We start from the raw sequence: 25930 nt of genomic DNA on the forward strand, positions 1-25930 counted from the left end.
ACTCATCATCCACAAGCAACCAGCATAGCAATTCATCAACTATTAGCCGACCGAATGCACAGTTGGCAACCGCAAATGGCTTTGAATGGTTTCAACGTGCCAGAATCCTCTACGTTGAACTTACGTCAAATAGGAGCCCAGTCAATTTTGAATATGATTAGACCGCCAACTCAGCCACCCATCGACCATCCACAGCAATTCTTTGCACCTCAGCAAAATCAGAAACAGGTCGAGATTGGTAAAAACAATGCTTTTTTACTGTCGTTACAAAAGCACGCATATAGCTCTTCAGATTTATCGATAGAATCTCATGAAACTCAGGATCACGTAATCCATCCTTATACTCACGATTCTACAGAAGGAATGAACTATATGGTATTACGAAGGCATGACCCACTATTGAACGAAATTAAATATACTAGTCCTCATGCTGTTTTATACAAATTTGTGCCGGACACTGGGGCCTGGGAGAAGCTGAGCTGTCAAGGTGTTTTGTTCATATATACCCGTCCCAGCGATACGAGAAACGAAGAAGATTATGCATTGATGATTTTGAACCGGCACTCTGTCAAAAATTTTATGATTAAATTACGAGATGTGACTGATGTCGAACGACCGGGCGACTTCATGATGATGCGATCTGTGCCAGGTGCTACAGAACGGTGGGAGATTGGATACGAGGACGAGAGCGATACACAACCTGATGTTTACGGTTTATGGATATACGCAGAAGATGACCGGGAAGATGTGGAAGAACTTGTGAGAGATCACAAGTCCGAGAGTGTATCAATAGATACGGTTGATATTGATGCCGATGACGTGAACGCCGCAAATGGAAATGGAGTTTTGGACAAATTGTTTTCTCAAGCTGTTAAGAAGTTTGTACTTTCAGCATAACAAAATATATGTGTGGTATTTCCGAATATAGTAATATCGAACAATAAATTATAGTCATGGGCAAATTGCGCGCGGCTCGGACGGAAACGGCAGCCACTGCGGCTCACCACAGTTCGCAGCAGTCTCGTTGCAGCGTCTCGGTCGCGCAGCTTGTAAATTCGTGGTATATCACTTTGTTGTGCTAAAAAGTTGCCAATTCACATAAAAAACAAATGGCTTTGGTCCTTACTACTAGTTCACATACTATTTCATTTACGCCGGCTGATTCAGCACATCAAGCAGCATACCGTCTCTCGGAAATTGGAAGCGTTGCAAGTCAGCTAATTGATCTGACTGTCCATGACACAATCTCTATAGATGAGAGTGCTGATGATTCAGACTTACTTACTTTGAAGTTTCAGGAAAATGACATCGGCTTTATATCAAAAGAAAATGCCGCAGAATTAGCTGAGTTTGTGCTGGCTTGGAGATCCGCTCTTGCTGCTCTGGAAGAGCAGGTCCCAATCTCACGTGTATCGGCGTTTCCAGACCCCTTAAATTCAGATTATGTTACTGCTGGTCTAGTACGTGAGAAAACGGCATTCTTTGAGGAAAAAGTTGTCTCGATAAGACTTGTGACTTGGAATTTGCATGGAGAAATCATAGGAGAAGATCTCAGACCGCTATTTTTTGGATCGAATGAGAGTGATGGGGCAGAGCAATTGCAAGATTTGGAAATATATTTTGTCGCACTGCAAGAGGCAGATCCGCTTTCACCTACTACTTTGTCTGCTAATCAAGTCACTATTTCAAGATGGATAAAACAAATAACTGAAGCTCTTGGTTCGTCATCCGTTCATATAGCTTCTTCAGAGCTGCTTGGTATGGTTCTGCTTATGTTCTCACATCGAAAACTAGCCTCTCAGATCACAGATCTTGAGATCTCTTCTGCGGGTACTGGTGTTTTTGGATATTGGGGAAATAAAGGCGCGGTATGCATTAAGTTTATGCTTGGTGCAAATCCAATTACAGGAAGTGATGGCGTTGAGATTGCTGTTATAAACATGCATCTGTCATCTGGAATCAATATGCAAGCTCTTGAACGCAGAAGGTGGGAAATGAATGAGCTGGAACGCCGACTGAAGTTGCCGATCTTCAATGGAAAACTATGTTGCAAGCCACGCAATGGGGGGAAAAACAGAACAGAATTATTATATCAAAATGGTGAGTTACTCGACGAACTTGACGGACGATTTTTAGACCTTGATATGAACGACGACAACGCGACCACGCCTACTGAAGAGAAGCAGTCTATAACGCCTGCTTCAGTTGATTCAGAAGACAAAGCAGCAACAACTTCGGTCTCAACTGGTATGACCGCAACAACAGCAGTAACTATCAACAGCGACCAAGTTGGACCAGAACGACAAATGAACTCAATAGTTTTTGTTATGGGCGATCTCAATTACAGACTATCAATGGACAGGAACGATGTCGAACTGCTTGTGAGCAAAAGCGACTATGACGCGTTGTTATTTTGGGACCAACTTCGTAATGAAATCAAAGACGGTCTGGTACTAATTGGATTTCAAGAGGGGCCTATTTCATTTCCTCCGACGTATAAGTACGATATTGGAACCAACACTTTTGATACTAGCGAAAAAGCTAGAGTGCCCGCATACACGGATCGCATTCTTTACACGCCTTATCCTTCGCTTGCACAGCTAGACTATGAGCCAATGGCGCACTACATTTCGTCTGATCACAAGCCGATAGTCGCATCTTTTGAGCTGCGTACAATGCTAATTGACGTTGACAAGCGGGGTGAGCTTGTGAAGCGACTGCTGCATGACATGGATGCCCGAGAGAACGAGTCGAGGCCAAGAGCTGAAGTAGAGCAAACAGAGTACGAGATTTCAGATTTAAAAGTATTTTCGACTGTGAATCAGAATGTCAAGTTCCGAAACTCTGGGAATACACAGATTGCTTGGGAAATTGAGCCAGTTGAAGGAACTTTACTTACTTTCAATAGACTTGATGGAATACTGCCGCCTGGTGTGACACAGACTATACGAGTAAAGTTTATTGTGCCGCCACTGACAAGCAAAATAGCAGAAATTTTTATTTTGCGAATTGTTAACCGTCAAGACTACTTTATTTCAATAGGCGGTGATGTGGCGCCATCGTGTTTTGGAGCATCTTTAGATGATATGATTAGAAAGCCATCTGGTGCAGTTAATGGTATCTCTGATCAAGCAGGACCCCAACTTAACATTCCACGGGAAATTTGGAAGTGCGTGGACTATTTGTCAACTCGAATTACCAAAGATGTTTTTCGACGGCCTGGCGACGAGATTGTAGGCCAGTTAGTTCGCGACTGGCTTGATAAGGGTGAGGACTTTGACGTCACCGTGCTTGACTCCTTAGCAAGCGATGGTAATAAGGGTGTTCATTCAGTGGCCGAACAGTTTTTGCTATTGCTACAGTTTGTTGTCGGTGGAGTGATTCCCGAATCGGCTTACGACACTCTGTTGCAGGGCAAGAACGGCGTTCAGGTGATATTTGAAGTCATACCAAGGGTAAATGTAAACACTTTGATTTACATTGCTTCCTTTTTGCGAGAAGTTAAGCGTTCCGTCATTGACTTTGACTTAATACGTAGGTTGTATGGCTAGTCTAAATTTCTAATCTAACTTGGCTAGTGGACATGTTTGACAAGGTTCTGGTAAGAATACCTAGAAGCGGCAAGATCAGGACACGACATAAAGTGAAAAGAATGGAGTTTTTTAAAGCCTTCATTGGCTAGGCATAGTGTTACATATATCACGTATAAAATAATAAGTAATGATACAGATTTTTAACGGTAATCCAACTAAATCATGTGAACGCCAAATTCCTTGTAACTCTTTTTTACCGAGACAGCTGTGGCGGACCACCGAGAGTAGTGCCCTTGCCAGTTGAAGATATTTCCATATCTGCGTCTAGCTTTTGAGCGCGAATTTCGTCTTTAATGGCAAATAATCTGGCTCTTTCTTCCTTTTTCGTTTGAGTTCTTGACACAGAGTCTAATATGTTAGATATATAGTGATACTTCAAAACAGCTTACTAACCTGTCATAGCATCTTCATCGGTAGCGAGCTCAATCAAGCCTTTCTGGGCAAAGTAGCGCAAGTTGCGATAATTTTTTCGCGCTTGCTTTTTCGATAAAACCCGTCCTCGAATGACACTATCTGGCTTATATATTCCAGTTACCTTGGTAGTGGTAGCAAAAACCCGTCTAATACGTCTTTGCTGGCCCTGCACAGACTTCCGGGCCTGTCTGACAGCAAGCTTGGGCTTGTTAATTGAATTCTTTGATGGCATTATTGGTGTGGTTGATTGTATATTTCAGTGTTCAGTATATTGGGAGTTTTCTGTAAATTTTTTCGAAATTTTAATGTCTGCGCGGCTCAGTGTCTATTTAGCAAGGGTTTAGTGGCTACAAGTTAGGACGTCGGTGCTTAACTGCGAAATCTGAAGTTTAATTTTTAAGACAATACTTTAATGTTTTTGCTATCAGTTCAACATTTTTTAGAAGATAGTGCCAAGAAACTTTAGAAGTGCATGTCACATTGGCGAAAAGCAGATTATACACAGACAAGTCCAATTCAGCAAACAGTCTTGGCCCGCGTTGGCTACTAAAAGCGGGCGGGAACTAACTGTTTACAGGTTAACAGACCTGGAGTTTTGGTTGCTCCAAATGTTTTTAGGCGATATCGTAAGACCCGCTCGAGGCTGTGAAAAGTGCTTGTAAATATGCCTTCTGTAGCCTCAGCTTCTGGCATATCTTCTATCTTTCAGTCATTTGAGAGATTTGATTACGAGATTCAAGATCTGCAATTAAAGCAGTGCCGAATTACAAAGCAAATTTATGGGTTAAACATGGCGGTGCTGTCATATTTCGGAGGATCCGAGCGCAAGGGCGTTAACGATAGCACGGGGCAGCCAAAGCTAATGCAAGTTTGCATAACTTAAATCACTAAAAAATGCAAGCCAACGGATCCAAGAACGAATTAAACTTCGATAATACGACAAAGTTGAAAGTCCGAGACATTATAAACTGGTATGAGTGGGTTTTACTCTTATTTAAAGCTCAATAGAGATAATGCATCACAGTTTAATGCATATCGGAGTTGTGTGAGCAGCCACAGAATTCGCGAATGCGCAGTATTGAAAATATTGATACGCTCAAACACTCTATCGTTTAACTCACGATGATTTTTAATTGAAAAATTAAAAAAGAAATGAACAATTAACAGCCAGGACAGAGTTATACTCGGATTGTCCGATGATAGACATGTAAAAAGTTTATGAGTTAAAGTTATACGGTGGAGCTTATCGCAAAATGTTCCACATATAAGCAAACCAAAAAAATTAGTACAACCCAGTTCACACAAAAATTCTCAATCAAAAAGACCCATAGATAAATAAGTTCAGGCTATAAAATTGTGGTTCGTAGCTTATTTCAAATGAGTGTACGGAGTGTTACTTTTTCTATATAAAAATGCATACAATGACAATGCTCTGCGATTAGAGCACATACAGGGTTTTTAAGTATGCGATAACTTATTTAAGCACGACCCCACCGCACGGCTAATGATGACGCAGTTTCAGTTACGTTAACTTTATAACCGTGGTTCCTAACTAGCTTAACAAGGCTAGATATGATTCGTATACTTGAGGCCAAACTGCATTGATTTCACTTGTACTGTCTTATCTATCCCTGTTATACATTTATGTCTTACTCTGTTCTGTTATCATCACTGCTCTATCGTTTTTTGACATATGCTGCTTCCCGTCTGTCAAAATCGCCTATATGTATACCCGTCAATGCTGCTCGTTAAAATTTGTTTAGTCAGACGTCTTGTCAACCTTTACGTTCAATATAGTTTGGTTGAGTCGTAAGTGCAAACTTTGACTGATCTGCATATTCTAATTGTTGCTTCTAGAATTGCCTACAATGAGTGCCATCTACGGAGACAAAGCAGCGACTTTCCAAAACAATGCTTATTCAATTGATAACTCCAGTTCTGAGGGTTATGAAAAAAAAGAAGTTGAAGTCACTACTGTTTTTGTGAATGAGAGCGACAGAAGGCGCATTATTGATCTTATTGCCGAACCTGGTAATGACCTAGAAGATGTGCTCACCGGACCTTCGGCTGAATTTATGTTTGAAAAACTGTCGGAGATGACTGTGGAAGAAAGCATTGAAATTTTAACTGAAGCCGCTGAATATCACAAGGACGACTTCAACTTTCCGAGGGAGACATTTGACAAAATTGTTCTTATGCTTAAAGGCGAGCAGAATTCTGGAATGGACCACGAAACCTATGACTTGGCTCTCAAACTCGAGGCAATCATGATGAAGTACCATTCACCATATCCGGAAGTGAGAGCTGTCTGTGAGCCTATAGACGACATAACCTTGCCTGTTGAGACAATACGCGCCTACTTTCTTGGACTCATCTGGGTCGCCATTGGAAGTTTCATCAACGAATTCTTTTCGGTGCGCCAACCTCGTCTATCGCTTCGGTCAAGTGTTTTGCAGATTTTGTTGTATCCTTGTGGTAAGTTTCTGCAATATATACTTCCTGACTGGGGTTTTACCGTCCGTGGAGTTCGCCATTCTCTGAACCCAGGCCCTTGGAACTACAAGGAACAGATGTTTGCTACTGTCATGGTAAATGTTGGAGGTTCTGGTTCTAATTTCGCCGGATACGTTATTACTCTGAAACTCGCAAGATTCTTTGATCAAAAGTGGGTTGGTTTTGGATTTATGTTTTTAATGAATTTCTCAACGCAATACTTTGGTTTTGGTATGGCTGGAATTCTTCGACGGTGGTGCGTATATCCTGTTAAGACTATGTGGCCCACAGTGCTCCCGACGCTGGCTCTTAACCGTGCGCTACTTATGCGTGAGAGCGTTCGCCCGGTTCACGGATGGGTGATAACAAAATACAAATTTTTCTTCATTGTATTTGTTTGCTCGTTTGTATACTTTTTTGTCCCAAGCTTTCTGTTTCAGGCCCTCAGTACGTTTAACTGGATAACATGGATTGCCCCTCAAAACGTGACATTGGCAATTGTCACTGGTTCCTATCTTGGCTTAGGATTCAACCCTGTCACCACGTTTGACTGGGCTGTAATCAATAACTCAAGCCCTCTTGTCGTTCCATTTTTCAGCACAATGAATCAATATATCGGCTTGATTATTGGTGCGTTGATGTTAATTGGAATGTATTGGCAAAATTACAAGTGGACAGGATATCTTCCCATCAATACTAACCAGGTCTATGATAATACCGGCAAGCGATACAATTTGTCCAGAATCATTGATGGCGCTTCAACGTTTGACCAGCAAAAATATGAAAGCTATTCTCCACCCTATATTTCTATGGGAAATCTTATTACTACTGGTTCCAATTATGCCTTGTACACGATGTCCTTGTCGTACATTTTATTGACTGAATGGAGGGTTATAAAGGAAGCGTTTGTAAGTGCTTATGCAAGCTTGAAAGATCGCAAGATATCAAACTACGACGCATTCAAAGACCCAATGTCCCGTATGATGATGAATTATCCCGAAGTTCCCGACTGGTGGTTCTATATTGTTTTTCTTCTGTCTCTTGTGTTTGGAATTATAGCATTCACTGTCTGGCCCTCCACTACTCCAGTGTGGGGACTGATTGTCATTCTATTTGTTTCATTAGTGATGATGATTCCTAGTGCTCTTATTTATTCAGTCACGGGGTTTCAGCTTGTGATGAGTAACCTTGCTACTATCTTGACTGGATATATGGTGCCGAACAATGGTATTGCTAATATGCTATTGCGTGTGTATGGTTACAATATGGATTCACAATCGGATATGTTTATTTCCGATCAAAAAATGGCGCATTATGCAAAACTTCCACCTCGCGCCCTTTTCCGTGGTCAGATGGTCGCTACATTTGTTCAAACGTTCACTACAATCGGTGCTGTTCAGTTTCTTATAAATTCAGTTTCTGATCTATGTACACCAGCGCAGCCAAACAAATTTACTTGCACATTCCCAAACTCGCTCTATGCAGATAGCTTAATGTTTGGTGTTGTCGGACCTGTGAGAACGTTCAACCAGCTCTATCCGTTCTTAAAGTATGGATTTCTTCTCGGTGCTGTTCTCTCTATCCCGGTTTATTTACTTCGCCGCTATGTTCCAGGGCCTATGAAATATGTCCATCCTGTAGTTATCTTGAGTGGAATTACTCAATGGGGTTCAACTTATAACTTAGCGTATTTTACACCAGGACTATACTGTGCTTACGTGTTCATGTACCACATTCGTAAGCGCTATCTTGCATGGTGGACAAAGTACAACTACATTTTGACTTCTGCGCTTTCGGCCGGTATTGCGTTTTGTGGAATTTTAATCTTTGTGTCCATCAACTTGACAAACACCAAGCTCGCATGGTGGGGAAACCAGGTTTCGGGTGCTGGCGTTGATGGTGCGCGTGCTGCTGCATTGTATCCAATTCCTGAAAATGGAAGATTTGGGTTAGAGCCAGGCCAGTTTCATTGATATGATATGAAAACTGTAATAGTGCACATAGACGTGTAGAGCTACTATAGATTTATCTATCATTACACATACGCAAACAATTGCTATAGCTTGCTGTATCAATATCAATCACTACTCCCAACCAATACAGATATGTATATATACTTTTTATCACCATGTTTGCTCTACAAACTTTATGAAAATAAAACCTGCGAAACCGACGATTCTCCCAAAAACAAGTATAAACTACGTCATCTGTGGAAGAACAAATTCACATGACAATGTTCTTTGCCAGACTGGCCTTGTACTCGAGAATACTGCCATGCCACTTAGTCGCAGTCTTGTTATTGCAAACAAAAATATCTTTGGCAATCTTGTCCAAAAGACGGAAGTCGTGCGACACAACAACGACACCGCCTTCAAAATTATTGATGGCACCAGCAAGAGAGTCAATAGTTGGAATATCAAGGCCATTGGTGGGCTCATCCAGAAGAATGACATTTGGCTTCTCAATAGCAAGCAAAGCAAACACAACACGAGATCGCTGGCCCTCAGAGAGAGTAGCCATAGCGGCAGTTTGACCCTCACCAGTCAAACCAAATCGGCCAAGTTGTTGACGCCAGAACTGATAATCTTGCGAAATGTGCGGATACATGTCACGTACAAAGTCGAGAGAACTCTTGCGAAGATCAAGCTGATCAGCAGAGTGCTGCGAATAAACACCCAGCTTCAAATGCGAGTGCCGAGAGACTCTACCGCCGGTTGGCTGAAGCTCGCCGGTCATGATTTTGAGAAGTGTTGACTTTCCAACTCCGTTAGGACCCACAAGAGCAACTCGAGAATCCATATCAACACCAAAGTCAAGGTGCTCGTACAAGTTATCCTCTGAATTTCCAGAGTACGAGAACGTGACATCGTCAAATGATAGAACTGGAGGAGGAAGCTTGTCCACTTCAGCAAACTGGAAAGAAAAGACTTTATCTGGAACAACTTTCTCGATGAACCCATCAGCCTCCATCTTGTCCAAAATTTTCTGTCGAGACTTTGCTTGACGGACCAAGTTGGCATATGTACCAGCCGAGGCAATAAACTTTTTAATGTGAGCAATTTCCTCCTGCTGCTTATTGTACGCCTTCATTTGGTTGGTTTCCTGTTCAGATCGAGTCTTGACATAAGAATCGTAGTTTCCACCATACAAAAGAAGCTTCTTCATTCTCATATCAATCATGTTTGAGCACACACCGTTAAGGAAATCTTGTGAATGAGAGACCAAAACTAGAATTCGATCGAATCGCTTTAAGTATTCTTCAAGCCACACACACGCCTCAAGATCTAAATGAGCGGTGGGATCATCGAGCAAAAGAAGACTGGGCTTAACGAACAAAGCCTTGGCAAGAGCAACACGCATTCTCCAACCACCGGACATATCTTTTGTCATTTTCTTGATAGTGGTGTTTGTAAACCCAAGACCTCTAAGGATCAATGAAGCACGAGCTTCAAATGTAGTAGGGTCCATACTCTCAATACGCTCATAAAGTTCTTCGAGGATCTGCGACTCTGGGCCATCTGCTTCCAAGATATCTTCAGCCATCTGCTCCAATCTCTTGAGCTCATGCTCAGCTTCTCTAACGACATACTCAAGAGCAGAAAATTCTGTTGCCTCAGCAGGCTCGTTCAAAAGATAAATATCAATCTGCTCCGGGATGGGATACTCTCGAGCAGCAATCGCACGAAGAAAGGTTGATTTTCCGCAACCATTTTCACCCAACAGACCATATCTCCGGCCATAATTGAGTTCAAGAGTAGAGTCTTGGATAAGAACTTTTCCATGAAACACCAAGGTGACAGACGTGACCTGATAACTTAGTAAAAAACAACTTTAAAACAGTTCACAGTTCTTACCTTGATATCTCTGCTAGTGACCAAACTGGACAAAACACCGGTAGTAACACGATCGGATATGCCATGCTTATCCTCCTGTAATTTCAACTTTGCTAATTCCTCAGCATTAGTGTCGACCTCAACATTCTCGTCGTCTCCGTTAACCGAAGGAGCAGCAGAATTTGCAAGCGAAGAAGCCTTTGAGGACTTCTTTGCTTGGCGCTTTGCTTTTGATGCAGAAACCATTTTGTAAATCTGCGTGGCGAAATATGGAAGGACTGCAGAAGTATTGTAATCACAAAACTTTTACGTTAAAGCACAAACCAAGAGCAGCAACAAAAATATAAAAAGAATTCAATCAGTTACTAAACAAAAGAGTTTGTTGATGTGATTGAATGTAAAATTTCTATCGCTGTTTTTTAATTTTTGCGATTCGTGAAGTTTCAACTGATGAAAAGCAAAAAAATTGTGAACTTTGAGTAAACTGTAGTGTATTAGGGTTTTATGTATGTGCGGCTGGATACTAAGGTGCTCGTAGCAATGATGCCACAAGGGTTTGGTGTAGATATAACCAAACGACTGTTTATAATTATCTTCTATGGTTTTTGTATGCAGTTCATTGAGTTCGATATAAAATGAATGTTTGCAGAAATCTTTATCGTTAATGAGTAGGCTTCGTTGAATGATCGATCATTCTATTGAATGGCTCAAAAGAGCCGCATAATATTGCATAGGTGCGAAGTACAGATTTCTTTGCGTCACTAAGAACACAGCAGTGGCAGTGGTGAGTAGTCGTTCATGCGACGTTAAGCAGTAACTATACCATATGATTTACATCAGAAGCTCAACTTAAGGTAGTTTTAATTATATCTCGCATGTCATCAAAAATCGCATGTTCATTATGTGCGCGCGAGACAAAATTAACAGCTTTTAAAAGCAGTCTCTCACTGTGCAGAGTCTCGAAGAGCCAGAAAAAAAATGACTTAGTTTACTACATATACTACTAAGACGACAGCGTAATTTGCTCTTGAATTTCAGATTCTGATTTCTATATCCTCGGACAAAATATAGACTTGCTACAGCAAATTTTTATCTGATGTGGTTTCTAGCTTACTCGTAATTCTTCAATTAAGGGTATTTGATTCGCCTCAATGGTTGCATTTGCAACTCTATTGAAAGATCATTAGTTTGTCGTAAATGAGCTTGACTCTTAATCGGTTAGTTACTAACACACGTCAATCGTTGCTGTCAGTCATAGACCTATGTAGTTATAACTTTATTCAAGATAATTGGACAGTCGTGTGACGTAATTAAACCATTTGAATGCTAATTATTTTAATCATGGGCTTAAAAGATAAACTCCTGGTGTGAAAATTGTCATGGCTGATATCAGTTCCGACGTTTCCTTATTAAAAGAGCACCTGTAAGGCAGCACAAAGCAATATATTAAAGAGAACCATATGAAACCAAAAGTGGTAAGCATTCGTACATACAGCTTTGATTTACATGGTTGTTGCTTATAGCAACAACTCCTAGCACCAGAACCTCATCGTGGCGTATTGACTAAAACTAAAAGTAAACAGTTCAAAATTGCCTAATTGGGCAGTCGACCGTTAATACTTTAAGTTAGACTTCTGAGACATTGATCACATATCTCATTGTGTGTTTCCAACTAGTAATGAGTACCTGACCCAAACCTTAGATTTTCAGTTTAAATGCTGTTAGCGGTATATTGTCACCACTTTGAAATTTATAAGTTACATCACTATAGTCGCCATTATTCTGGTAAAAACTTCGCAAGAATTTGACAGGTGACTAGTGGCGGTTTTCAATCTCGATAATACCAGACCTGCATTAGCACTAAAAAAGAGAGTTTATGCCACTAAAGACTCAAACTTATACTACTGTCTTCTGTTTACGTGCTACGATTAAAGATACGACTGCCATTTAACGAGTCAGAGAAAATCATTTCTCAGGCTCACGTCATAGATCTTGTGACAATGACCTCACATTTTCGGAATTTTTTGTACTATGCTATCATAGCCGTTGGAGAAACCTGCATATCGCCAATTGCACGCTAGGACCAGTCCGTAAAAACAAGTGGGCATCGTATGGTAGCAATGATCAAGGATGCACTTCCTGATCCAAACTTTGCGTTGCCGAGACCAATAGTCAAAATGCTATTTAAGGACCGTTTTCAAATTTGGGGTGTTGTCACTGACCCGACTGTCTTGCTTTCCCAACAGACTACTACTATATCTTCTGTACTGCAAGTTTGTGTATTCTGTCGGGCCCAATATTTTGCCAGTACTGTTTATCAATATTCTGGGCTCTAGATCCTTCGCTTTTGGAAGTCACAGGATACCACTACCCTGGTGTAGACGGAGTATTTAAATATGATGATTGTCTCCGCCGGCAGAGCTTTAAAAAATTAACGATAATGTTTTTCCAACTCTCCGTCGCGCTTTGCGCTCTCGTGGTACTTGTAAATGTTGAAGCACAGTCAACCAGAACATTTGCGTCGCTACCCTTTTATATCACTAAGCACCGGGAGCCTGTGTCTGCAATTGATAACCTTGGGCCTGCTCAGCATACCGATTTTACAACGACTGGTGCTCGCTATGGTCATATGCACGACGAAACCAATTTTTATGCCATTTATCGTGATGGTGGCGGATCATGTGCCCTTAACAATCGCACGTTCTGGTTTTTTTGCGATACCAGTGCATACGGTCAGGGTACACACACAGTTCAGAGATTTGCGTCTAATTCGGCTGCCGTTGCGACAAACTTCAATACCCCTACCGTTTTGCGAGACTTTACTCTCACTGGTAGTACTGTAGCTGAAGCTATTCCGTTTATGCCTGAAGAGCTGGAAAACAACAATGCAGACTATTCTCAACGTTGGGCTTTGTGGACGTACTCCAACTGTGTTCGTGTATCTGAAAGTATTGGTGCACATTTTTGGCAAGTCATGAAATTTAGGACGAACGTGAACCGAAGCTTGATGGGTAATACTCTTGCGCTATATCAGCAAGGTAATCATTCAAACAATTTGATTGTCTCTAGAGACAATAAATACATGTTTACAATGGACACCTATCTCTATGGTACTTTCGCAAATCTTGTCGTCAATGGATATGCATATTTATATGCGCTGGATTATACTCACTCGGACCGAATGGACATACACGTTGCACGCGTCCCGGTCACCGGTATTCGTTACAAAAGTAATTATCAATACTACGATGCCGGTGCGGACACTTGGTCTTCAACTCCGCCAGTTGCAGATCAACGAAGACGAAGCGCAGCTGTCATTAAAGGTACAATTGGGTTCTATTCTGGCGCGATGTTCTACTCAGAGTATCACAATGCTTATTTACTTGTATTCATGTCTAACTGGGCCGATAATCAAATCAGAGTATTGTATTCTGCATCGCCGTTGGGACCCTGGCTTGGTAATAATAAAGTGATCTACCGAACCGTTCAAGGGCCAAACGGGATTAACTACGGTGGAATTGTTTCCCCAATATATTTCAACAACGCACTTCCTCAAGGCAAGAATTTACTACTGCTGTATTCTTATCGAGATGTGACGTATGTTTACCCGTTTGCTGTAATTATTCGATTTGCGTGATCGCTTGTGCTATAGTTTGCAGAAATTCAATTCATGGTTTGTGTTTGAAGGATTATTTGGTGAATAATTACCTCTAATATAAGTAGTAATTATGGTTACAAGGTAAAAAGTATTAAATATTGTTGACTCTTGTAAACTACATAGGAGCCTAATATAGGTGAATCTTGAAATTCTTTGCTGCGAGATGTGTGTTGCATTGATGTATTTGACTGGTTAGACTTACCAGCCATCAAAACCACCCAAAGCCTTGGAGCGAGGCTGTCAGTAAATATATTAACCGTGATACAATAAAGAGCTTAGTTTCATTTCTGTCTGTTCGATGAAGTTAAATTGTGCTTGGCCTAAAGTCTGTGCTCAAGTGTGTGATGAAAAATGTGCTCAGTTGCTTGGCAGATACAGGTCAAAGAATGGCATATGATTTGATAAACCAAAATGTCCTAATTTTCCACTACAGCCGACTTCGTGTTCTGGTTTGAATTATGTCATCCGGCATGCTTTTCGTTTAATGTTAAAAATTGGTAGGTCACAACATGTAATGATTAGTCGGGATTATTTATATGATGATGCTTTGCTTTACTCGACGATCTTCACCTACGATTAGTCGAAGCTGACGACCTTTGACCCCGAGTACACCATCACGCAACGTATCTGTAAATAACTCGTATGCCGGGTAGTAGGAATCAACAAAATGAATGACTTCTTCATTCGTCATTCCTCGACCAGTTAGTGCACGTAACTCTGCTTCTTGCTGGAGACGCCACTTGTACACGTATTGCGTGTCTTCGGCATCAATATGGATCATTACATCAAACACGTCCGTAATTACATCATACTTTCGCAGTTGATCATTCACGAACAGCAAATGCTCCAAGCTATATTTCCAAAGTGTTGACCGAGAGCTTCTTGTTGCTTGACTATCTTCCCATTTAATGCGTACTTCGTCATCTGTCAAGGCTTTGAATCCAACACACCAACCTTCAAAAATGACAACTTCAATTTTTGGTTCGAACTCGTTGACTTTTGTCCACGTGGACGGATGTGCCCGATCTCCTTGACCATTGTACTGTGACTTATCGTATCTTGGAATAGTTGTCGGAGACCCGCTGCTCAGTGCTTTAAAAATTTGCTCAGCAATTATTATGTCATGTGTACCAGGTTCACCTCTGTGTTGGACAAGTGGGTTTGCTGCTTGCTGGTCAGCCAACTTGACCTGTTCATCATGGGTCAAGTACAAATCGTCGATCGACAGTACTACAACAGACAATGAGTACGGCGGGGACTTCAAAGTTAAGCTTAAGTTCGTAACCTGGACTCTGTTAAGCGAAAAATAAACTACCATAGCATGCACATACCAGAGTAGTCTTGCCCACGCCTTGCAATCCATTTAAACCAATAAAGAAACACCGACGATCTTGCTCGCGACGACGATACTGGTTCAGGGAGTCTAGTATAAACGGGATACAAATTTCTGATTTATCATCTACAATCATACCGGGTCACAAAAAAACTATCAACGTAGAGTTGTAGGGTTAGATTGGGCAAAGTACTCAAAACCTCGTTTGTCAAAATGATTTGACCCCTGAGCTGTTCCGCTCATTAAAATTATGGCTTCAGGTCGTGTCATAACTAGACTGGTGAATTGAACAAATAGATATAACTCACCAACAATAGATAAAAGAGCAATATTCACATTAAAGCAACAAAGGTCAACTCAAAAAATTTCTTATAACTATACTTAGTAAGAAATACTGAGTATAGACCTGTCTGCTAAAGGTGATAACTTTGATAAGTTACATTTGAAGTTTGTTTTTCAGCGAACGTGACAATATTTTGTTTTAAGCAAAATGTCTGATCGCGATCGTACACATGATAGAGATAGGGATCGTGATAGAGACAGATATCAATCACGGTCGAACTATGATCACGATCGCGATAAATACCGCCGCGATCGTCGAGATCGGGAAAGAGACACGCTTAGGGATAGAGCAAACCAAAGTGATAGCAGAAGGCTAGTTCGATATGATGAAGAGGCATATAATGAAGACAAAAGACAACATAAGAGAATGGATAGGAGTAGAAGCCGTGATCGCTTTGAAAAAGAACGAGGACGTCGAGACAGATCTCCAGCTCGAAGGCGACACAGCCGAAGTCGAAGTATGACTCCGACCGAAAGCCGTGGTCGACATCGAAGAAAACGCAGTATAAGTCCAGGTGCAAGATATGATAAAGACAGACTCAGAAATCAATGGACACCAAGTCCTGATCAAAAGATGTCTTCATTTGAGTCTGAAAATGCAACTCGTGCCAAATCTACAGACGCAATGGAAACCGACTCTAACGAAGATGACGAAGCGGCACAAATGGCAAAATATATGGGATTTTCAGGATTCTCTACTACGAAAGAAAAGCATATTGCTGGAAATGATGTTGGTTCTATTTCGAGGGAGACGGTACCACAATATCGGCAGTATATGTAAGCCTTCTCTACTATACTAGGATTACTAGTACTAAATCTTGTGCAAAGCTAACATATTAGGAATCGAGCAGGAGGTTTTAACAGAGCACTATCTCCTGGTGCTGAAAATAGAAGCATTTGATAAGATCTTACCAAACTGGTTAAATAATATGTACTGTAAATATGACACAAGGATTACGTAATATGCTAACATGCAATCATTGACTAAACATGTCACGGTGTCTACTCTTTAATCTAATCTCTCTTCTCCTTTCGCTCACTCACTCTGTCTATATTTTCTCGCCAATCCGATCAAAATGTCAATCCAACCAAGATTTTTGGCTCATAAGCTTACCAATCCTTTGTCAATTAATACGACAGTATCAACTACACCTCATACGATCGATCTGTATCTTGATTACGTATGCCCTTACTCTAGCAAAATGTTCAACACAGTGTACAATTCTTTGATGGAGGCAATCGCTAAAAAATATCCCGATGGAACATTCACTTTTGTTTTTAGACAGGTCGTTCAACCTTGGCATCCTTCTAGTACGCTTGTCCACGAGGCAGCGATTGCTGCTGAGCGACTAGATCCAACTAAGTTTTGGGCTTTCTCGAATATTCTATTCCAAAACGCCAACGATTTTTACGATACCGCTGTTTATAACGAGTCCAGAGCTGAAACCTATGAACGATTGGCGACGTTAGCATCAGAAACTGTTGGTGTCGATAAAAAGGCGATGCTAGAGTTGCTTACCGTCCCTCCATCTGAAGATGGAATCGGACACAACATAGGCAATCCAGTCACAAATGACTTGAAATTATTTGTTAGACAGCACAGAACTATGTCTGTTCATGTTACCCCTACTGTTGCGATAGACGGAATTGTCAATAACGATTTCAGCTCAAGCTGGACTGCTGATCAATGGTTGCAACATCTTGACATTGTTTACAAAAACAATTGAGCAAATCACAAACTGTTTATGCTAATACTTTGTGAAATATAAATTAATTAGCTGCAATTTATGCTAGAACTTTATATTAAACTCTCAGGAGATGTTAGCTAAGTACGAATCAACGCTCTTCGGAGGGTCCGACAGACTACTTAAAAGCGCACAAGCCAGTTGGAGTAAAATAGCGGGGTCCGCTTCAGACGGTCAAAATGTGGGGGATGTGCTCCACCAAAAAACAAATTTGCCATGACACTAATATGAACTTCTGTGCTTGTAATAAAATTCTATTCCTTGTGTTTTTACATGGCACTAATTTTACAGCTTTATAAAATTGCTGGTTAGACGTCGCATGGCAAAGCACAATTAAGATATTCGAGAACCCTAATCTCTTTCTGCCACGAGTACACCAGCTCAGCGTACAGTACGATTGAGGTACATCAAACCCAACGAACATACCGATAGGATTGGTATGAATAGCTCAGATTCTCTTTCAGCTCTTGCTTTAATCGCGAACCAACAACGACAAGAGCAGCACCGACAAATAAAACAGCAACAACAGCAGGAGCGGCAGCGAAAACAAAGTCAACGCCGTGATAACGACACTTCTGGTTTAAGGCATTCAAACCCATCACTTGAAAATAGCAAGCAATCTGAGCCTTCCTCGAAAAAAGTACGTTCAATTGCAGCATGTAACCGCTGCAAACTTCGTAAACAACGTTGCGACAATGCCTTCCCGAAATGTGCAAACTGTACAAAAGCTGGCGCTGAATGTGTTTCAAAAGAACAAGCATATCCAGCGAGCTATGTTCACGCTCTTGAAGAACATGTTCAACGATTGGAAGAAGCTCTGAATCGGATTACGGTACAAAAAGAAAATTCTTTAAAGATGGAGTTGCCGTCTATCTCTAAACACACTTCTCAATCAATATCTAATATAATACATTCCCAAAAATTTCAGCAGCAAATGCATCAACAGAGTCAAGCCCAGAAACAGCGGCAGATAGTTCATCAACTGCCTCCGATCAGCTATGTGAAGACATCCACATCGTCTGCTGATCAGCCAGCTAGTCGCAATCTCATTGCTATGACACATCCAGATGATCCTCCTCCATCTTATTATCTTGGGTCAACTTCTGGCTTTCCTCTTACGAAACTTGTACAGGCGGCCATTTCTGGACGAGCAATACCGAAAGCATTTCCGATCAGAGCTGATACACCTTTAAATACACCAATTCATACTGCAAATATGTGGGCAGCGCAGTCTCCAGTTTCGTTCGACAACTTTTCTGAAGCTTCGCTACTTTCTGTAGAGCCGTTAATGCTTTCTATCGATATGCCTAAGTCAGCTGCCAGTACCGAAGCACAACTGACTCGAGCCTTTTTATCAACTTTGCCATCATCGCAAATGGCTCAAAGATTGATGGAAGCATATTTTAATGGAGTTCATATGCGTTATCCTTTTATATACAGAGGACATATACTTGACTGGAATGCTCGTTGCAATGACATTGCTCGTGAGCTTGCTCGCGTGACTGCAAAGTCTCCTATAGAAGCCGCAGCTATCATTGCAACCATGAATCGGGAGCAGCCGTCACCTGGTCCCAATGCTGGTCCTCAGCAAGCTAATCACTCAGTAAAGCCTGACATTAGTAGCGGGCCTTTCAGTTGCAACGTATCAGGGCTGTCTTCATCATTGCCACATGTCAAGAACGAATGCGCTTCGACTATGCCTGCACCTAATCCTAGCGTATCTCCAAGAGCTGATACCGGCAAAATGTCAACCGGTTTTTTTGGCGTCACAGCCAAAGTAGGTCCAGAGTATGAGCGCCACGTCAAATCGTTATGGTTTAAGCTTCATATGATCTACGCTATCGGCGCAAGATACTTGCAGCTGTCTGGTACTTATGCTTACATAGCCCCCGACGTCAGTTGCAAACATACTCGTTGTGTAGTAGGCACTAATCATAAGCAGACCCATTACCATATTGCAATGCGCTATCTTGACGTGTTATTGGATTCACCTCTAGTGGATCTGATTGAAAAACTGCTGCTAGTTGTTGTCTTCCAGCTAAGATCTCCCAGCGGACCAGGCATATGGCACTTAACAGGATTTTCTGTGCGTCTATGTGTAGAGGCTGGCTTTCATCGGAAATTAAATTCGAGCAGTGTTCTTGAAGATCAAAGACGAAAAAAGATTTTCTGGTGTCTATATGTTCTCGAACGCAGCGTATCTGTCACTTTAGGAAGACCGTTTTGCATTTCAGATCGCGATATTGATGTGGACGTGAGTACCGAGTAAGACAAAACTTAGTTATATAGAACACTAAATAGTTGCAGCTACCAGCAAATGTAGATGAAGACATTCGAGATGAAAAAAAACTCGCAACAGCAATTGCGAATGCAAGTGCAAACACATTGACGTCCATGACGAGCGCGATTTTTATAATGCAAATCAAGCGAATTGCGTCTCGGATACAAGAAAAAATCTACAGAGTTGACAAATCTGAAATTCCATCAGACAAAAAATTTCAGAAGTTGCGGAAAGAATTAGATGATTGGGGTCAACAAATAATCAGTTGCAAGGCATTCACTCCTTTGAGCTCTACATCAACTCCACGTTTGTTCATGTCTGAAGAGTACTACATGCTAAATTACCATGCAAATATGAGATTACTATTTGTACCACAACTACCAATGTTACTTTCTGACACTGAAGAATTCAAGCTATGCTTGCGTTCGTCAGGTGAGCTTTGTCAAATTTATAAAAGGCTTCATCAATATCTCAGAACGGTGTCGTACTCGTTTTTAGCGTTACAAGCGTCTTACATGGCCGGGATCACCTTGATTTACTGTTATACAAAGGACCCTTCTATATTAGACGCTCAATTTCTGGCAGACATCCGTGCATGCTCAACCGTATTATATATCATTGCAGAACGGTGGCCGGCATCAGTGCAGTTCAGAGATTCTTTCGAAGCGTTTCTGAACTCGGCAATAGAATCTGGGGATTTTGCGCCGGATAGCCAAACAGTGACACAAGCAAGGAAAAACAATGTTAATGTTTCATCCGAGTCAACCGCAGCTGCTAATATGAAGATGCAGCCACCAGTGAAACTTTCGGCTCCAATGCCGTCTGTTTCATCATCTAGCAACGCTTCTTCTACGAATACCTTGCGATTCGACATGAATTTATCATCTGTTATGCAAGACTCAACAGATGAGCCAACCATGCATCATATCAATACAAACTACGATAAATATCTACGATCAGCTGAGAAGTTAAAACCGCTGCCGGATGGTTTGTCACCGGTTCAAGATGAACTGTGGGACATTCTGCAGCAGGGTGCGCAACAAGACTTGAGTTCCAATCAATACGACATGACAAGTGTAAACTATTTTAGTGCGTCTCTATCTAGTGGGATTTCGAGTGCGGTCGGTATAGGCATGAATAGCACGGTAGCTAGTGCAAATTCTGGACAGAGCATACAAGGTCATGGGTTACAATCAGAGCAGAGTCAGACGTCCAAATTATGGCCCCCTTCGAGTAGCGGCATTGGAAATGCTACGTTCCCGTCTGAGAACGCGCATTTTCCAAGCATTTCTGGTACTCAGCACAGAGTTGGAAATTCGGGATGGCAAAACGAGCAGCTAAGTAGCAGTATCCAGGACATGAACGCTGAATTGAGGGTAGGAATAGGGAATGCTGCACTTTTTCGATGCCCTGGTGACTTTGGTGATCTATATTACTAGTAGCTGATAACCGTACGCGATGATGCAGATGTTTAGGAGGAGTTATTATGTTGTCATTTAAAATTGATGTCCAAGTACAAAATTATTTGCGAAGCAACACGGCCAAACTTGCCAGACTGCAACCGTTTCCTAAGAATGCATGCTGAATTAGCTCGTCAGCCGACGCCCTACTGGAAACATCAACACACAAGCACACGCTAAGAAAGCTCTTTATCTCTTGACTAAGTTTGTCAGGTCTTTTTAGTGTGGGTGTACCGTTCGTAGCAATGAGATATAAAGCCTTCAGGGGTTCCTCGTTAAGATACGGAGGCTCAGACTCAATCATCTCAATAGCCATAATTCCCAGAGACCAGATATCTACTTTGGCGCCATATTCTTTCTGCTTAACAACTTCCGGAGCCATCCAGTACGGAGTTCCTACCATTGTCGCCCTCTTGCTCTTTTTCTCAGTAAGTTGTGCACAGAACCCAAAGTCTGTAATCTTCACGTGCCCCGCAGCATCCAAAAGAACATTGTCGCTTTTGATGTCGCGGTGAATAATACTTTTGTGATGCAAGTGTTGAAGTCCCTTACATGTCTCAAGGCAGATGGTAGCAATCTGGGCTTCCGAAAGTGTATTATTTTCGATTATGTCTGTCAATGCACCGCTTTCCATGTATTCCATTACAACCCATAGGTCAGAGGGCTCACGAAGATAAGCATCCAAAAAGTTGACAATATTTGGATGCTGGGAATCTTTCATAACCAGAATTTCATTCACAATAAGCTCTTTTCTTGGTTGTGATGCAAGATCCATTTGCTTGATAGCCACTCGTCGGTATTTCAAATCCAAAGGAGACTGCCTTGGAGAAGCAACATATACCGATCCACTAGCTCCTTGCCCAACTTTCTCTTTCTTATCATAGAGTTGAGCTGGATCACCTGATGATACAACCGAACGCAGTTTCGCCATGATCTGAACATCGTCCATAGTTGAAACGCGTTTTTCTTGCTCCTTCTGGTTTGGTGGAACTGCCAAGTTCGCACCGGCCACGGGCAAGGCCGTAGTATGCATAGATACTTGTAAAGACTTTGTGGAAGGTACCCTCTGGGTCTTAGGCTCCACCAGTAGCTGCTTGTGTTGTTTTCGGGCATTAAGCCTTATATGTTGCTGCTCTTGCTGATTTATTAAATGCTGTCGTTGAGCTTGAGCCTGTGCATGCTGCATATGCAGTCGTTGACGCTGGTTAGCTTGCGATTGCAGTTTCGCAACATGTGCCGTGTATCGTTCTTCTTCGTCTTGGCCGTCTTGCGATCTACGCGTTTGAACCAAATTGACCGGGGCATCTTTTGACAACGTAAACGGAGCCGTAGGAGCAGGCCGATTTGCTGAAAATGATTTAAGAGGAGCAACTGATGGTACTGCTGGTGATGACTGCTGTGGAAAAAGTTTCGGTTCTAGTGTACGATTTTCTAAGTTAGTTTTTGGAACAAAATCTAAAGTAGGTCTAGTGTGCAGAGGGTGGCGCGTAGGCAATTGCCGTGGCTCTCCATGTCTTTCACGCTCTTTTTCCCACCTTTCCAATCGACCATCACTCTCCATAATATGCTCGCCATCAGGAGGTGTTAGCGCAGATGGCGATGCCCGCACCGATGTTAAGTGCCTCAAATTCGGCTTTGGTATAGGCGGAGCAGGACGACGTGGTGCGATTGAAGAAGATGGGATCTGCAAGGGCTGGGTTGGGGTCAGAGCAATTCTACCTGTTGTATGTGCGCGCTGTTGAATAGGCGGTCGCGGTTGATAACAAGTGGAAGGCACATGTTGGGCCGTCATAGACGCAACTTCACTAGCAGTGACAGTATGTTGATTAAGGGGTTCATCTTGCTGTTCTCGGGCTTTGATGTCCGAATAAAACTCTAACGCTTCAATAACAGCTTGTGGATTTTTAACGTAATCTTCCTGGGTGATGGCAGACGCATTTAGTAGCTTTGCCCAGGTGTCTGGGAGACCTGTAAACCCGCCAGAACTTGGATCAAACCCAACATGCACCTTATGTGTAAAATTCGTGGGACTGGATACTCCCATAAGTGGGCATCGCTGCGTGGCTTAGTGAATTGTCAAAGCAAAATAAAATTGAACCTCGTACTGTATAGATCTCATCCATCCACGAATAAAGCTCAACATCGCTCTTACACGTTACGAAAAGACTTCTGCCATTTCCTGTCTTGGAGATCTCAAAGCAATACGGTTTCAGATCAACCCGACTGACATTTGCAATCAACGAAAGAGGTAAAGTAGTAGAAGGCAGGCTCGATTCATTGCGCTGAATATCCAGGCTTGTATCATGCAGAACAAGGTATTTCTTTGTCCAAATGAATGAACGAATGCTATCTTCCTTCACAGCTACCCACCCAAACTTGATCTGGCTCTTATAAACAGTGTCAGACGCTAAAGATTGTTAGAACGGTACAAATCTAAATTCCTCAATGCACTTGCTTGTTGTTGTGAAGCTCCGAAAGGCACCGGGAAGCTGTACGTTGGGAGCAGAAATCTTCGTGGCCAATGGCGGTCGATTGATCGGGGGAGCAGGCGCTGGACCTGGATTGAGAAATGCATTCTGAGCCGTATACAGACTCATAATGACTCCCCGTAATAAACAAATACTTTTTCCAAAGACGGTTTTTAGTTTTGCTAGTTTATATGTAATAACCGGACGATGCAGAACGGGCGACATTGATTACTGAACCAAAAAAGGGGTCATGACCAAATTGCCAGTAACCCTAATCCTTGATCTATCCCCTGCATACGCAAATGAACGCGACGCGTTATTACACGTCTGCGTCCTCCCAAAACGCGTATTCAGGGTAAGGGTATTTAAACACTTAACCTCTTTTTTACTTGCACCTTGTCTCGGTTTTCTATGTGTTACTGGTTATCCTCTATATCCAATATTATTAAGTGCAGTATTTATCCGCTAGATAAAGCCATCACTGCCTGTACTGGGTGGTATTAAAATACGCATAGATTGACTACCACCAAACCCTGATAAGACAATGCTTATAATCTAATCCGTTCAAGATAAAGCTCTTTGCTTCAATCTGCTCGATCCCTCTATTTTTCTTCTGCAAGCCAGCAGTTCAAGGCGGGCTATAAAATTATCGAACTAAACATCGTTTCCTCTTGCAACATATCTGACAGCCTCGTCTAAATCAATATCAACTAATCCAACTCATGTAATGATGATAAGGGATTACCAAACAAAATAATTACAAACAAAGAGCCAAAAAAAACTTAAGATGTAGCTAACATGAGTAATGTGTTCGTTCACTTGTTAAGACTTACAATTTATTCGGTAACTAACACCTAGGGCACCTCACTACTCACCACTAAAACAGTAATTGTACGATTTATAATATTATAGCATGTAAGCCACACAGGAATTGGTTTTGCACGGCAAATTGCAGGATGTATTACTACATCTCACACTAAATTTACTTAGCAAAATTTGACTTAACCACTCTTTGTAAAAATTTTGGACTTTTGCTAGTCTCAGAGTGCCATATTATGCCACAATAGCACTAATGATCTTCTGATCATTTTAATTGTGATTTCAATCACAATGCACAGTAAATAAGATTTGGACCTTTCCATTTGCGGCTTCATCCTGCTACTTCTTACATTTCATTAAACTGCAAATACAACTTCGACTCAAAACCCTTAACTGTAATTATCTATCCAAAAATCTAAACTTAAAGCATCGACGCGTCAATACAAGACTTTAACATCAGTTTACCCCTATATTTCTACCTTTAGAAACCAAAACGCGTTGCGTCCTCAAGCACTGTAATAATACAGTACAACTTTTCCGGACAAAATCGATTCGGTCTAAGCTATGTTTGTGTCATGGTGGCTAACCGAGGTGCGCCCGAAGGAGCATCCGGAGCCGAAGGTAAGGAGTTTCGGAGCCGCGGTGGCTAGAGGGATGGCGGGACGTGCATAAGGTAAGGCGTGCGAGAGCGGGCTCAGGTGATGGTGCGACAGTAGGTCGCGGGCCCTCAGGCGTGAACATAGCCAATGTGATTGGCTACTCGTCCGAGTAACAGCGTGGCTGTGTGTCATGAAGCGGGTAAGGGTTGTGTGTGCGTACTAACTACTAGATTAGGACGTACGGTCACGTGCGTCCTGTATGTTGCTAGAATGTTCTACGACCTGGTCCTGGCTCTTCCCCTTCCCTTTCTTGGTAGTTGCGGTAAGTTGTTCTTTGGTGTTCTTAGAGGTTCTACGAACTTCGAGTTGTTTCTTTGTCGTTGTGCCCACTTGTGTTACGGCCTGAGGCCATGTTTTGTTTCTGTGTTTCGCTGTCCTCGGCAACGTGGGGTGCGGCTTGCGGCTGGTGCAAAGTTGAGTTTAAGGGTATGTGTTACCCTAAGGCTACTTGGCACCGAGCTTCTGGCCGTGACTGCGTCTGCCGCCTGTATAAAGATATCGGAGAGTTCTTGTTTTCAACTTGAACTCTTTGCTGATAAGAACATATCAGAAAAGATATCTTTGTACAGGTAAGGACTTGTTTGTTGTTTAACGTAGATTTTAATATTAACTTTGTACAGTTATAAACTAGTAAACCCTGACACCATATCTTTTCCTTTTTCCTTGCAAGCATTATGGACCCGTCTGAGTGGGCCCAGGGGTTCGAGCAAGAGCTGTGTTACGAACGCTGAAGTCATAAACTCTAACACTACGAACTCTATTACTAACGCCTTTAGGCAAAACCGACGTCGTCGCTTAGTGCGGACGCGTCAAATCAGGTAAGACAATATAC

The 25930-nt window shown here is 41.9% G+C and overlaps 11 protein-coding genes across 11 annotated transcripts; 7 read left to right on the forward strand and 4 right to left on the reverse strand.

Moving 5' to 3' along the window:
* Window positions 1-9: 9 nt before the first annotated feature.
* On the forward strand, window positions 10-954 carry V1512DRAFT_258704 (uncharacterized protein). The gene has a single exon (XM_066915490.1). The coding sequence runs from the start codon at window positions 55-57 to the stop codon at window positions 895-897; it is 843 nt and encodes a 280-aa protein (XP_066773871.1). The 5' UTR covers window positions 10-54; the 3' UTR covers window positions 898-954.
* A 95-nt stretch (window positions 955-1049) lies between these two features.
* V1512DRAFT_258705 (Endonuclease/exonuclease/phosphatase) lies at window positions 1050-3743 on the forward strand. Its single transcript, XM_066915491.1, has 2 exons — window positions 1050-3534; window positions 3579-3743. Exons 1-2 carry the CDS (start codon window positions 1110-1112, stop codon window positions 3680-3682), a joined length of 2529 nt encoding a protein of 842 aa, XP_066773872.1. The 5' UTR covers window positions 1050-1109; the 3' UTR covers window positions 3683-3743.
* Window positions 3578-4273, reverse strand: V1512DRAFT_258707 (uncharacterized protein). The gene is made up of 2 exons (XM_066915492.1): window positions 3987-4273; window positions 3578-3941 (listed from the first exon to the last, which is right to left on the reverse strand). Exons 1-2 carry the CDS (start codon window positions 4237-4239, stop codon window positions 3787-3789), a joined length of 408 nt encoding a protein of 135 aa, XP_066773873.1. The 5' UTR covers window positions 4240-4273; the 3' UTR covers window positions 3578-3786.
* Window positions 4274-5815: 1542 nt separating this feature from the next.
* V1512DRAFT_74600 (OPT oligopeptide transporter protein-domain-containing protein) lies at window positions 5816-8598 on the forward strand. The gene has a single exon (XM_066918498.1). The coding sequence runs from the start codon at window positions 5876-5878 to the stop codon at window positions 8471-8473; it is 2598 nt and encodes an 865-aa protein (XP_066773874.1). The 5' UTR covers window positions 5816-5875; the 3' UTR covers window positions 8474-8598.
* On the reverse strand, window positions 8406-10779 carry V1512DRAFT_221056 (P-loop containing nucleoside triphosphate hydrolase protein). Its single transcript, XM_066913708.1, has 2 exons — window positions 10355-10779; window positions 8406-10307 (listed from the first exon to the last, which is right to left on the reverse strand). Exons 1-2 carry the CDS (start codon window positions 10577-10579, stop codon window positions 8724-8726), a joined length of 1809 nt encoding a protein of 602 aa, XP_066773875.1. The 5' UTR covers window positions 10580-10779; the 3' UTR covers window positions 8406-8723.
* A 1994-nt stretch (window positions 10780-12773) lies between these two features.
* On the forward strand, window positions 12774-13970 carry V1512DRAFT_251592 (uncharacterized protein; the record flags this gene model as incomplete). Its single annotated transcript, XM_066914682.1, has 1 exon — window positions 12774-13970. One exon carries the CDS (start codon window positions 12774-12776, stop codon window positions 13968-13970), a length of 1197 nt encoding a protein of 398 aa, XP_066773876.1.
* Window positions 13971-14523: 553 nt separating this feature from the next.
* On the reverse strand, window positions 14524-15460 carry V1512DRAFT_203414 (P-loop containing nucleoside triphosphate hydrolase protein; the record flags this gene model as incomplete). Its single annotated transcript, XM_066913292.1, has 2 exons — window positions 14524-15276; window positions 15323-15460. The coding sequence occupies 2 exons, from the start codon at window positions 15458-15460 to the stop codon at window positions 14524-14526; spliced, it is 891 nt and encodes a 296-aa protein (XP_066773877.1).
* On the forward strand, window positions 15404-16683 carry V1512DRAFT_258720 (uncharacterized protein). Its single transcript, XM_066915493.1, has 2 exons — window positions 15404-16443; window positions 16507-16683. The coding sequence occupies exons 1-2, from the start codon at window positions 15815-15817 to the stop codon at window positions 16565-16567; spliced, it is 690 nt and encodes a 229-aa protein (XP_066773878.1). The 5' UTR covers window positions 15404-15814; the 3' UTR covers window positions 16568-16683.
* Window positions 16459-17696, forward strand: V1512DRAFT_74594 (thioredoxin-like protein). The gene has a single exon (XM_066918497.1). It carries the CDS (start codon window positions 16743-16745, stop codon window positions 17391-17393), a length of 651 nt encoding a protein of 216 aa, XP_066773879.1. The 5' UTR covers window positions 16459-16742; the 3' UTR covers window positions 17394-17696.
* On the forward strand, window positions 17599-21172 carry V1512DRAFT_74835 (fungal-specific transcription factor domain-containing protein). The gene is made up of 4 exons (XM_066918499.1): window positions 17599-17654; window positions 17703-19305; window positions 19354-19665; window positions 19719-21172. The coding sequence occupies exons 2-4, from the start codon at window positions 17851-17853 to the stop codon at window positions 21129-21131; spliced, it is 3180 nt and encodes a 1059-aa protein (XP_066773880.1). The 5' UTR covers window positions 17599-17654; window positions 17703-17850; the 3' UTR covers window positions 21132-21172.
* Window positions 21163-23895, reverse strand: V1512DRAFT_258730 (kinase-like domain-containing protein). The gene is made up of 3 exons (XM_066915494.1): window positions 23608-23895; window positions 23258-23559; window positions 21163-23208 (listed from the first exon to the last, which is right to left on the reverse strand). Exons 1-3 carry the CDS (start codon window positions 23843-23845, stop codon window positions 21214-21216), a joined length of 2535 nt encoding a protein of 844 aa, XP_066773881.1. The 5' UTR covers window positions 23846-23895; the 3' UTR covers window positions 21163-21213.
* Between the last annotated feature and the right edge of the window lie 2035 nt (window positions 23896-25930).

The sequence above is a fragment of the Lipomyces arxii genome (genome assembly GCF_038497795.1).
Source record: "Lipomyces arxii strain Phaff 12-163 unplaced genomic scaffold V1512scaffold_2, whole genome shotgun sequence".
Taxonomy (NCBI): Eukaryota; Fungi; Ascomycota; class Lipomycetes; order Lipomycetales; family Lipomycetaceae; genus Lipomyces; species Lipomyces arxii.